This window comes from Branchiostoma lanceolatum, chromosome 7 (genome assembly GCF_035083965.1).
Source record: "Branchiostoma lanceolatum isolate klBraLanc5 chromosome 7, klBraLanc5.hap2, whole genome shotgun sequence".
In the NCBI taxonomy this organism is placed as follows: domain Eukaryota; kingdom Metazoa; phylum Chordata; class Leptocardii; order Amphioxiformes; family Branchiostomatidae; genus Branchiostoma; species Branchiostoma lanceolatum.
The window spans coordinates 13962430-13975288 of NC_089728.1; the positions used below are offsets into that span (position 1 = coordinate 13962430).

At 41.7% G+C, this 12859-nt stretch overlaps 1 protein-coding gene across 1 annotated transcript; it reads right to left on the reverse strand.

The window, feature by feature from the left end:
* Positions 1-1517: 1517 nt before the first annotated feature.
* LOC136438376 (galanin receptor 2b-like) lies at positions 1518-8258 on the reverse strand. The gene is made up of 2 exons (XM_066433145.1): positions 7439-8258; positions 1518-4121 (listed from the first exon to the last, which is right to left on the reverse strand). The coding sequence occupies exons 1-2, from the start codon at positions 8060-8062 to the stop codon at positions 3681-3683; spliced, it is 1065 nt and encodes a 354-aa protein (XP_066289242.1). The 5' UTR covers positions 8063-8258; the 3' UTR covers positions 1518-3680.
* Positions 8259-12859: the final 4601 nt, after the last annotated feature.

The following is a 12859-nucleotide window of genomic DNA, read 5'->3' on the forward strand; positions in this document are numbered from 1 at the left end:
GGCCTCTGAAGTCGAAGACCTAGTATGCATGGCGGTCATGTAACGTATCAAATAATGTATATGGTATGTGCGCGTTACGCTCGTTATGCGAGCCGGTAAGATAAATAGTATGTATAATGTTATTATAAAACATTGACTGATATTTATCAATGTCATCGCTGTCTCTATTAGTAGTGTTTTTAAAAGATGTGTTTATTGTTTATTGTTAAAAAGACTTCCATTAGTGAAGTACAAACAAGTGAACTTCACTATTCTTCCTGGAGTCATTATACATAACATACACATCACATTAGAACTTGTGAAATACACATTACATTACATCATATATACATATTTACATACATCAATTTATCGAGTGTTATTGTTATCGTAGAACGGGGCGTCGCTTATCTCTTTATACGCACCGGTACCAGGCAACGTTATAAAATGTTAACTACCTGTATATATCAGAGCTTGCACGCCTTATATACTAGACATTGTTAACATGTGTCCTTTCCTTGTTTAGATATATGGCTACTTATCCGGCGCTTGAATTATTCTAAAGGCTGGGTCAATTCTATTTCAACGACTGTAAAGGTCACCGTTAACCCCTTGAGGCATTTAGAAAACCTTGCCACTTTTTAATATCTCAACCCACGCTGTCCAAATCATCCGTCAGATTTTGAAGATGAATTATTCATTTTTCTTTCTGATGGATGATATTAATTTGATATAGATCAAAGGTAGGGGATGTCTTAGTAAGCCGGCAGTACCCTCATGTCGCTGGAAGCGTTTGAAATATTTATTGATAGGCGTACTTTAATAACCTTCTCCATTTTCGTGTGTGTGTGTGTGTGTGTGTATGTGTGTGTGTGTGTGTATGTATGTATGTGTGTGTGTGTGTGTGTGTGTTCGTGTGTGTGTTTGTGTGTGTGTGTGTTTGTGTTCGTTTGTTTGTGTGTGTGTGTGCGTGTGCGTGTGTGTGTGTTTGTGTGTGTGTGTGTGTGTGCATGCGTGTGTGTGTGTTTGTGTGTGTGTTCGTGTGTGTGTGTGAGTGAGTATGTTTTGTCTGTGTGTTGTGTGTGTGTCTATTTGTGAACAGCATAACTCGAAAACTAGTGGATGGATCTTTATCATACTTGATATGTTGGCAGGTGTATGCAAAATGAAGAAATGATTAGATTCTGGTTCCCCTTTCGGCTTTTTTAAGTACTGCAGCAAAACCACCAGTTTTACTATTTCGTTTTTTGTACAAGCTATGGTCATGGTTTTGGGGTGGTATAACGGTCTCGTACATATACAGGGAAAGATGTGACATATTTTGGGCTCACTATTAGCTTTTTTGACCTGCAGGGGCATTTTAGTTCTAGACCAATGTAATAGTATATAATCTATGCTAATGTATACCTTGATTTACATAACTAATGAGAAAAACTGTGCTTAATGACATGAATACAACTCGATCATATCATGGCAATATCTGCCTCGACACGTCTAGTCTACAGTAAACGCAATAACCCACACAACTGCACAATACATCAACTTTGATAAAGTCCATTTATTATAACATCGCTGGCATACAAGAATAACTTGAGGGATTCCTTTCTGCTTTCCTCTCTGTACAATAGATATTTCAGATATTCAGAATAGATGTATACGTCCTGCGGCGTCTCATAGAGACATATTTATATGCACGATTTGTCTAGAGGTAAGCTCATGTAGGTTTACCAAATAGAAAATTGTACCAATAAATCTGCAAGGAAATAACCAATATGAAGCAAAACTGCCCGGAAAAGATGTTATGTAGTTCAAGTTACTTTCACATATCAATTGTAGTGCGCCAACGTAAAACCAATAACATACTTAAAGCTTGTACCGTCAAATCCTGATTACACAATACATATCATACAAATGACGAACAGATCTTCCGCTAGGGACACAATTATTTTGTGATCGAAACCGTGTTACAGTTCTATTGAGAATTCAGGTTTTCAAATCACAAACAAAACTGTACCGTAAAATATCTAACAAAGAGAATTACTGAAGCCATTTGACCACTGTAAAATACTACATGATGCAGTGAAGACAAACAACCCGACTACACGAGAGCTCAGATGATAACTATCGTTCGTCGTTATAATGAAAAAGAAGTGCCAATTTCATGTACAGCAAATATTTATCTTGGGTATTGGCAAACAAACTTCCTGCTACCATGTATTCCTTGCAACATAACAGTTATTGCGTTATCTATTTATACATCTATGATACTTAACAATGAACGAAACAAAATATTAGCTTCACCAAAATTATTCAACCAATTTTCACTAAAAGCATACACGTACAAAATATCAACTGAAGGTAATCCAGCCCACGACATCAAATATCAGAAATGAAAACCAGGACGGCTCCTTTGAAAGGCAATCTCTTTCTTTTCAATTTTTTTCTCTTTCTTTCTTCTTTGGTCAGCAAAGGATGTCGAGCTCCATTTTATCTAATCATCTCTGAGTATTTGTATCATATCAGTTATATCAGAAATACTCATAAAGAAATAAGAATAAAGACTAGAATTTGTTCATAGCCAGCCCGACATCAGGGCTCGAAATACTGGGTGCATGTGCACCTTTGTGCACCCGAAATTGGAGCTATGCACCTAGTCATGAATTGTGAGTGCACTAGTGCACCTAGATATTTTTGCAGGCTATAGGGCTAAGGTACTATTGTACACTAGCATACTAGAATATTCTTGAAATCCAAGTATCAAAAAAAGCAACATAATATTTGTTGTACTTTATGTATTACAGATTGAAGTTGCTGAGAGGCAGTAGGATTAGACTTTGTAACAAAGTTTTGCTTTTAAAATTCTACTTCATTCGAAGTTGTGCACCCAAAATTCTTTCTGTGCACCTACATTTTTTGGGTTGAGTGCAACAGTGCACCTGTTCCAAAAAAAAATGAGTTTCAAGCCCTGAGCATGGTTACTGCATGCCGTGGGTGGCAATAAGTTTTCAAGCAGCTGGATGATCCGTTATGATAGTCCTAATTACACTGGGTGGCGTTCAAAAGCACCTGGATCCGCTGTAGTTTGAGGCTCTGCCAACAGCAATGTCTTTCTCACAGATAACAACATTATTCTCATCCAATGACTGACCTTTATAGCTAGTTCGTCGATGCTGCCGGCAGAATATGTACGCCTTGTGCATATTAATTTACTTTATGTAGATTAGATGCCTGATTTTCAAACAATACGAAAAGGTGAAGATACTGTATATATAATTATACTGGGTAATATGATATTTCGATAGAAAAGATATGTAAGCAGGTATATTTTATATGTACGTTGTGCTTGAGAAGATATCTAAGTTAAAATATTCAATGTTTCCTTTTTTCCACATTGGCTATAATTTTGAGTCTCGAGAAAATCTAGCTTTTTCCGGTTTTGATCTAACGTCCATCAACATTAATCCATTGGGTTACATAAATCCGCCTCTTTGAAAAACAGTGGGTTTGAGAGATTTCCCCTGCCCCACAGGCATGCACAGTTTAGATATACAGGCGTGCATTATACTGGGGGACGTTTGGTTGGAGATCTGTTTGGACGTATATTTTCAGGGTAGCGGAATTACGTACCCTGGTGGAATTACGTTAGAAGATGCTAAATCTTTGGCAACGGTACCGTTTAAGATGTGACTCGATTTTTCCGTTCATCTACAGGCTAACTCGCCCACACCGTGGCGGAACTCAGAAGACAGAAAGGCGTAGATTATGGGGTTAACGCACGAGTTAACATACGCTAGGCACATAGCGAGTAGGTTAAAGGCATAGGTCGGGGGCGTGAAGGGGAAATTGCCGAAGATCACCCACATGTTGAGGATGTGGTGCGGCAGCCAGCACATCCCAAACACCACCACCACCACGATCAGCATCTTGGTGACCTTCCTCTTGGCGCGGTTGGCCTGGCTGTGCTTGGACGTGCCGTTGAGCTTGCGCACCACGAGGTAGTAGCAGCTGGCGATGATGACGAGGGGCACGATGTAGCCGAGCACGAAGAGCGCGACCAGGTAGGCCGGGCGCTGCGCCTCCAAGTCGTCCCACTCCTCCACGCAGAAGTCGCCGATCTCGTTGTGGTCTTGGCCGTCAATCACCTAACAAACATAAAAATAAACAAAAGTCAGGATTATCGATAAAACCCTTCCTTGAATAGCATGACATGTCATCTGATTTTGTAAATCATTTGTCTATAGTACTTGGGTCAGATAACTAAAGAAGACCGAGAGATTCGGTCGAAACTTCGGTTGAGTCAAAATTCTTTTGAGTCAGAAAATAGTTTATTTTCTCATTAACCCTTTCTTGAGTTATTCTCATCCAAAGTCTGAAACAAAATTGTAAGCTTTGTATTTCAAAAAAAAGCCGCTAGTTTTTTTAGTGGACCTAAACCTTAAACACATTACTCTGTGCCCCAAAAGCTATCTGCCACTTAAAAATCACAACCACAGCATGTCCAGAACATGAGAGAGAGAGAGAGAGGGAGGGAGAAAACGGCACCTAAAACATAACCTTCTTGATCATGATGATATACAAAAACAGTTAGAGAACCAAGCACAGTGTGTCTTCATGATTGGGTATATTCCTTTTCCACTAGATGGCGACCGTTCAGCGACCAAAAACCAATGGCTTTATGAACTGACGTTATTCCATGATGCAAAAGTATGACTTAAAAGTCAACAAAACACATAAAATACTCGTCTTTATCAATGTAACCTGTTTGAACTACTGATGCACGTCACGTAATGGTCGCGCAAAGGTCGTCGTCTCAGCGGAAATTGGGTATTACCTGTACACGGGATTTTCGCGTAAATCGTGCCAGCTGCAGTTACTGTACTACCAGTTACTATATCTAGAGATTTCCTATATATCCATAAGGCTTAACGTGAAGCGACAGATTAAGTGCGAAGTAGCAGAAACATGCTAGCGCTGGACCCGATAGATGCTTCATACTCAGTTGCACGACAACAAAGGTGTCCTTCTTGCCTTGTATCAACAAATTAAGCGGGCGCAGACTTAAAGGGCTAGGAAAAGAAGCAACTATTCACTTCTCCGTAAACTCCGAAGAGAACTAAGTTTCCTGTCTACCCACAAACTGGACAGACATGTTATAGGATAGTCGTGCGCACGTCACCACCTGACTGTACGCTAGAAGTGATAGCGACGAATGAGGTAAGGAGTGAGGACAAGTGGGGGGTAAGGGCGATAGCCAATTAGGGAAGACGTTAAGGATTAGGGGACATCCGTCCAATTTGCTAGCCGACAGGAAACGTGAATTCTCAACCCCCCTGTGACTGGACCCGCGAGCACAACACATTGGCGACCTAGATTGAATACCATGCAAAACGTATAAGTATGACTAAAAAGATTTCAAAAATCACACAAAGCGTAAGCGTTGCGGGTCCAGTGAGAGGGGTTATAATAAACGCTAGTGTCTACGAAAGGATTTTGAAAAGAAATCTTGATTAGCATACTAGGCGTCGCGCTGTATGGCAAAATGTAGCATTTTTATGTACATGTTTCTGGAAAAAGGGTACATTTCATGTTTGCTCTGTTTCATTTCTTCACATTTCGGTCACTTCACAAACTCAACGATGGTTGACGCGACTTGGCATCTTTCGATATGATTATAACCAAGTTTACTGCACATCCATGCCCGCACGTATACGATACTTGCAACTGAACAACAATTAACAATAGTACGGTACAAGCTTAAAGTGAATCATAGAAACATACAAGCGAAACAGACGATAAAAATCAAACAACGTTGGTGTTCTATAGAAGATTCTAAATCCACTTTACAATTGCGGGGGCTGACTTCTTTAAAAAGCGGTGGAAACTAAAAAGCCCCAATTTTTAAAGTTGAATGGGTGGGATGATTTCAAAAGGAAGATAATTTTCTGTGTATATATGATGTATCAATTCAAAAAGTAATTCGCTTAGAGCCCGCCGTTGTTTGATATAAGTTTACATGTCTATAAGGCATAAAAAATTGTTTTGCTCGAAATGTCCTTAAGGTACGGCGTATCTGACTACAAAGGCCCCACAATATAATTTCTGTCTTCATAGTGGCCAAAACTTAATACAGCGGCAACTGTTTATTATCTTACACCTTACTTATATAAATTCCTCATGTGTCTGACGACAGGGGAGCCCCTAAGATAAAAGTCTAAGTTACTTATATACATAATTCCCGACGTCTCAGCTCGGTATGCTGTGTCTCATTTTAATGCTTACTGAAATTACCCTTAATTGCCTGAAGATGAGTTGGACTGGTGCATAATTACTTCACATTACGGTTTACTTTGCTCAATTATACCATAAAGAGCACTCGACTATATCTTCAAAGTGCAATTACGGAGAAGTGGGTGGGTGGGGGGGGGGGGGGTTGAGCAGGAAACATTGGTAAGAAGTCACGTTACACAAACTATGGGGTAGACTTTAAACCAAGGGACTGAAATCTGATATGAAAGGAGTGAAAGGTGGTATCATCACATGTGCGCTTACAACGGCAGGTAACTTTGTTTGTCAAACAGCCCTAAGGCGTAACGCATCGGTTCTGTACAGTAGTTTCATGCCGCGTAAGAGGTTTGATACTCGTACACTTACGCTGGGATAGAATTATATCCTTTTTGATAACTGCGGTGGGTTCTTTTATGTGCTTGAGGTGTGGCTCTCCTCAAACATATGGGATCTTCGGCTTTACGGGGTAGATAACCATTTTCACCTGAGTATGGTGCAAAGTGTTTTTCACAACGGCACACCTTTGGAGACTGCTTGGGATTCGAACTCAGAATCTTTAAACTCTAAATAAACAACCCTGAGCATAAGACCAACTTCCCACCATAAGAACTAAATGCCACAGTAGACCTGGAATCAATCATAGCATTCAGAAAGTACCACAAGAACCTGGTTATCAATGCACCCCCGATGTGACAAATGTTGCCTTGCGAGGATTTTTGGCCTGGGTACCATCCTCCGTTGTTGATTCAGCGGTAACAACGCTGGTAGCGCTAGCTGGTACAAAGGCTAGGGGATATGGCCATGTATGTTCCATCATTCAATTCACTTACGAGACCTCTGAGACAAGATTTAGAGTTATCAGAGATTTTCACACAAAAATACATCCAAAAGATCTAATCTTAATCAATGTCTTAAGAAGACCTACTCACATACCAAATATCAAGACAATCCATCCAGGCATTCTTGAGTTATCGTCTTTACAGAGGGACACACACACACACACACATACACACACACATACACGCACACACGCACACACACGCACACACACACACACACACACACACACACACACACACACACACACACACACACATACGAACGCCAACGAAATCATACCGATAGCTTTCAAGCATGAAAAGGTTTCTTGCATTTATAATACTTAGTCTAGTACCTTGAAGTAGACGAGTTGTGGCGCCGATGCACCCATGGCCAGCAGCCAGATGACCAGCTCCACCGCCCAGGCCAGCCCCGGCTTCCGCACGTCAATGGAGTCCACCGGGTGCACGATGGCCATGTAGCGGTCCACGGACATCGACATCAAGTTGAACGCCGACGCCAGCATGGTGGCCTTCTGAAAGAAGTGCACGAGTTTGCACATGAAGAGTCCGAAGATCCACTCGGGTAGAGTGAAGACGGCAGCCTGGAAGGGCACGCAGAAGACGATGAAGAGCAGGTCTGCGATGCTGAGGTTGAGGATGAAGATGTTTGTGGTGTTCTCCAGTTCACGGCCAGTCCGTAGGAGAACCACTATGACGAGAGCGTTGCCCACCACGCCGATACAGAATATGAAGGCGAAAATCACCGGGATGACGATACTCTCCGGCGGTAGCGGAGGGCTGCCGTGCGGGTCCAGGATGGTGTCGTTGGTGGCGTTCCCGAAGAGTTCTACGAAGCCGCTGCCCGACCCTGGCTCTTCATCCATGTCGACTCCTTGCAAGCACATCGCCACCCTAGGTCCGTAACTCACACTCAGGCTGCTGCCGCTGCGCTTAACAGACTGCCACCCACCAGGCATCGTTTCCAAGCTACCAATCTTCGTCTATGGCAACCGCTCTTCCTATCAAATACGTGGTATGCAAATGAGGAGATCCCTATGTACGCACTCGGGTCAGTTCTGCATACGGTTCCATAGGGTATAGCAGGCGGGGCTTCTACTAATTATTGGTATGTTATTGAAACTACCCTGGGATAAAGTTTCTTGAAAGAACGACATGAAAGGACCTTTCTTCCAAAAGGGTGAGTGGTACGAACACAATGTCAAATACACGAATAGCCTCAATGTCATACGTGGACAGAATCGAACATTTGTTTGAACGGTGTAAAACATGACTGCCTCAGTTTGTCGACTGTTCCTCACTCACTCACTCACTCACTCACTCACTCACTCACTCACTCACTCACTCACTCACTCACACACACACACACACACACTCACTCACTCACTCACTCACTCACTCGCTCGCTCGCTCACTCACTCACTCACTCACTCACTCACTCACTCACATAGTAGCCGTAGGGTCATACCATCAAATGGAAAATTCAGGACGAATGGGCTTGGACTAAAAAAAATAAAAAAACACAGAAAACCCAAACTCATTTTCTCAACCATGGCTATTCCTCTTCATTTGAGGTTTCCGTACATCTATGTTGGTCACAAACACGATTGATGAGGATTAAGCAACGTTATTACCAGGTCGAGGTCATACGTAGGTGGGTTATCGGGGGTGGAGGGGTTATTACATGAAGGACAAGATGGCACGATTCCTTCACATAATTCTTAAGTTTGTACTAATAATGAGGTACAGAATATGTTTTTTTCAGTAGATCTATCTACAGCATGCAAGCAAAGCGATGCAATATGAAAACAATGTGCCTCGTTTGCGACTTTTCCCTTAGACGGGCTGTATGATTGCAACAACAGAGAATGTATCTTTATACCGTGGCGGTATCTATTAGCGGATAGAGACTTTTGATCTTAGTAATAGTAGCCTTGAAACTAGCTCTGAGCGAGACCAATCGGAGATATCTTATCTGTCTTGTTGCACCCGGGTCCGCCTTTAATGTGTCGCGGGCTTTCGTGCGTTGCGCTCAGCAATGCGCTTAATGGTGCAATCATGTACGTAGACTACACGGCTATTGCGCCCACAATATCACACCCTACCAGGGGCCGGACCTATCCGTTGATGTCAGAGTAAATCCTTCGCTGCGGCGTTTTCACACCATTAGGAGGTGCGTCATGTAGTATCTCACTGCGTCACGTTGGCGAAACTGCTGCGCCTTCAATTGGATTCGTGGTACCCTTGAAAGGAATATCAAAACAAAATGTACAAGTATGACTAGAACACAACAAAACACACAAAGTCTGGATGGAGGGATTCATTGAGCACTCTGTTTTATCTCTCGATTGCGGCGACGTCGCCAGCGTGCGACGGGTCCAGTGAGATACCCGCTTAGTGCTTATTAAGTACTTGAAGGTCTGGTATCAGGGTTTGAACCTAGTGATACCTTTTTTTTTTTTCAAACCCTGTTTCCTGGCTTGATTGTTTTGTGTGCACGTGTCATGTTTAATTTCTAGGACGATGTCCCTGTGGCAAGTCAATGAAAATATGTTCAGCCCTTCATCTTTACTGAATGGTGAGAAATAGAAGGTATACAATCAATGAGGAAAGCACGAGCACGCACACACACACACATACACACACACACGTGCACACATACAAACGCACACATACGCACACACACGCAAACACACACACACACGCACGCAAAAACACACACACACACACAAACAAACACACACCCGCTTCATAATAAAAGAAGCTCTGCACAAAAGACCAAATTGTTTTAGTCATCTAAATTGCTGTGGTACCGACAAATCTTGACGATACGTGCCAAATGCTTCACCTTTCACCCATATTTTCTCAAATTGCATAGAAATGAAAGTAGAATCGATACTCCAGACATTTAATTGCCACCCACGCTACCGCAAAGGTGATGGGGAGGTGCCTCGTTATAGCCGGAAGGCTTTTAGTTTCATTTGCAGAAAAGACACATCCCTACATGGTACACATCTGGGGTCTGCTAATGACACGTAAAGCCCCATGGTTGTTAGGGTTGGCCAACTAAACCTTCTGATCACCAGCGGGCTCGTCAGCTCGGACCTGAATCGGCTTTACCTATCTATTGGATTCAACTTAGCTTTAGTGTTAGACATGCCTCATGCGTTATGCTTTTACACGTATCTATACTGACAAAGTCAAGAATATTATCGGAAAACATCTATCAACGGCATGCATCAATAATGCAGTTTGATGAAAAATTAACTCATGGCCTAGAGCACTACAAATTTCATTGTCCGTAACCGTACAATATGAAGTTCATTTGTATGGTTTCATATGAAGCTGACTTTCGACAGCATAATCAATATCAATAGATCAGAGTTTCCAACATTCGTGCACTAGGTGTTTGATCGGTCACAGAGCGCTTTTGTGTGTTTGTGTGTGTGTTTGTTTGTGTGTGTGTGTGTGTGTGTATGTGTGTGTGTGTATGTGTGTGTGTGCAAAGCAGACTTCAAGACATTACCAGGAAAAGCAGACTTCAAGACATTACCAGGAAAAGCAAACTTCAAAACATTACCAGGAAAAGCAGACTTAGAAACATTACCAGGAAAGCAGACTTCAAAATATTACCAGGAAAAGCAGACTTCAAAACATTACCAAGAAATACATATGGTTGTCTGACCTTTATCTTAAATTAAGCCATCCGGGGCTGATTAATTATCCTTATTTCACCTCCCTTGATACAAAAAGCTTTATTATTCAAACATGTTACGCCACGCTTCTCATTTTCCTTTGCTCTTCTTTGTGAAGGTACCAACGTGGGAACCACTTACTATAATTAGCTCTCGTTTTCAAAATACTCCTGGTGCGATCATTCCGCGGGGTTATAAGGCCTTTGGTCCTGTTCCATTAGTAAAACTTTGATGAAAATGAGAACGGTGGCAAACCATTGCCGACTATAAGTAATCATTTGCCAAGATGCGCCCATGCTTGCATGTTATTTTGATCTTTGAGTTCAATCAATAGAAAGTAATAAAAGAGGTAAAAGCAAGTTTGGATACCTTTTGAGGGGGCGAGTTCATATATTTGCTGTGTGTGTGTGTGTGTGTGTGTGTGTGTGTGTGTGTGTGTATGTGTGTGTGTGCGTGTGTGTGTGTGTGTGTGTATGTGTTGTGTTTGTGTGCGTGTATGTTTGTAGGTGTGTAAATGTGTGTTTACACATCCATTTGCAAAACAAACCGTTCCATACTTTGTGAACAATGTTATAGCGGTCTCATGAATGACGACTCTGATCTGAGTGAATTCCTTTCTACTTTTAAGCGTTCGGCTAGTCTTACTTCTTCGCAAAGTTCGTAGGAAGATGTTTAAGAACGATACTGTCAACAGTCAAAGTAAATTTTCTTCACGTACAATAGAAACAGGCGATTAGCAAAGGCGTGTGCGTCATGCATATGCCACAAGTTCAGAAACCAATTTACTTCGCTTGTTGGGTGCATTTTTCTCCGTCTAAAACCATCATTTCCCGTCTCCCATAGAATCGATGAACGGACTGTTTTGGGTGAAAGCGTTTCAAGGGTGGCCAATCAATCCGTAGTCACATTTTTGCTTGCAGCGAGCGAACTTCACTTTGATCCCGTCATCCCTCATCAAAACTAAAGTCTTTCAAGTCGCTCAGCTTGCTCGGGGTGAGAGCGGCCGGTTGGAAAAAGGCGAAGCTTTCTTTAAGGCCTAGGAAAAGAAATGTAGTGTTTCCAGTTACTCGACCGAACCCAGCAAAAACCTGCTGACCGTAGCGTTTTTTTGGTCGACAGCCAGGAAGGTACATACAGTTTTCGTAGCCTCTACCAGGCTCCATAGGTCGCAAACTGTAACTTCTTTAGAGGGCCAACTCCTCTGGCATGTTATCTGTCTATTTTGCCAATTTCTACTATTTTTCTAACGACCTGTGAAGCCTAGTAGAGGCTACGATTTTCGGTCTGACGTCTGAGTGATGACAATTCAAAATATAATCTTCAAAAAGGGTGAGTGGTACGAACACAATGTCAAATACACAAATAGCCTCAATATCATACGTGGACAGACTGGTACATTTATTTGAACAGCGTAACACATGACTGAGTAAAATTTTCTTGCAGATTTTCTGTATTTCACGCTCTCTTAACAGGCTAAGGCAACGAATGTACAGTTGATGTAGGTATATGCAGTAACCATATTCTTTGTTCAGTATACTGTTGTACTTGTGCTTGTACAATGCATACGTATACCTGTATAAGTATGATGATGACAATACCAATGCCCTGGTGCATCCCAGTTTCACATGCACAATGTTAAACAGTATTTAGCTACTTGTTGCATCACTTTGAAATATAAAAAAAGAAGAGAATCCTTGCCTACCTATCTTTCTCAGTACCGTAAAGGGAAACACAACCTTTTTTTTCTTAGGCCTAATGTCATAACACTGTTGAACCCTTTTCTTAATGAGCTGCTTTTGAAGGTTGAGGTTTTTGAAGAGATCATTTAGGTGGAAGGTACCAGCTGCCGCAGCGGTGCTGTAGTCAGCTGTTGTGAAACTATTATCTTTATTGTCCAGACTTAGGAAAAAATGCTATTTCAACAACCTGCTTCTGACATACCGTTTAACAGACTCAGACTTAGTTGTATTTATTAGAAGAAACATAACGTTTTCAAAATCAATTACTGGTAGTTTCAATTCTTTGCCGTCATCTTTGTCATCATTTATGTCAGTATTATCT

Excerpts from the sequence above, each read along its gene's own strand:
- LOC136438376 (XM_066433145.1), bottom strand. The coding sequence starts at position 8,062 with ATGCCTGGTGGGTGGCAGTCTGTTAAGCGCAGCGGCAGCAGCCTGAGT. Across the intron at positions 4,122-7,438 it reads CACAACTCGTCTACTTCAAG|GTGATTGACGGCCAAGACCA; the intron begins GTACTAGACTAA and ends TATGTTTGTTAG.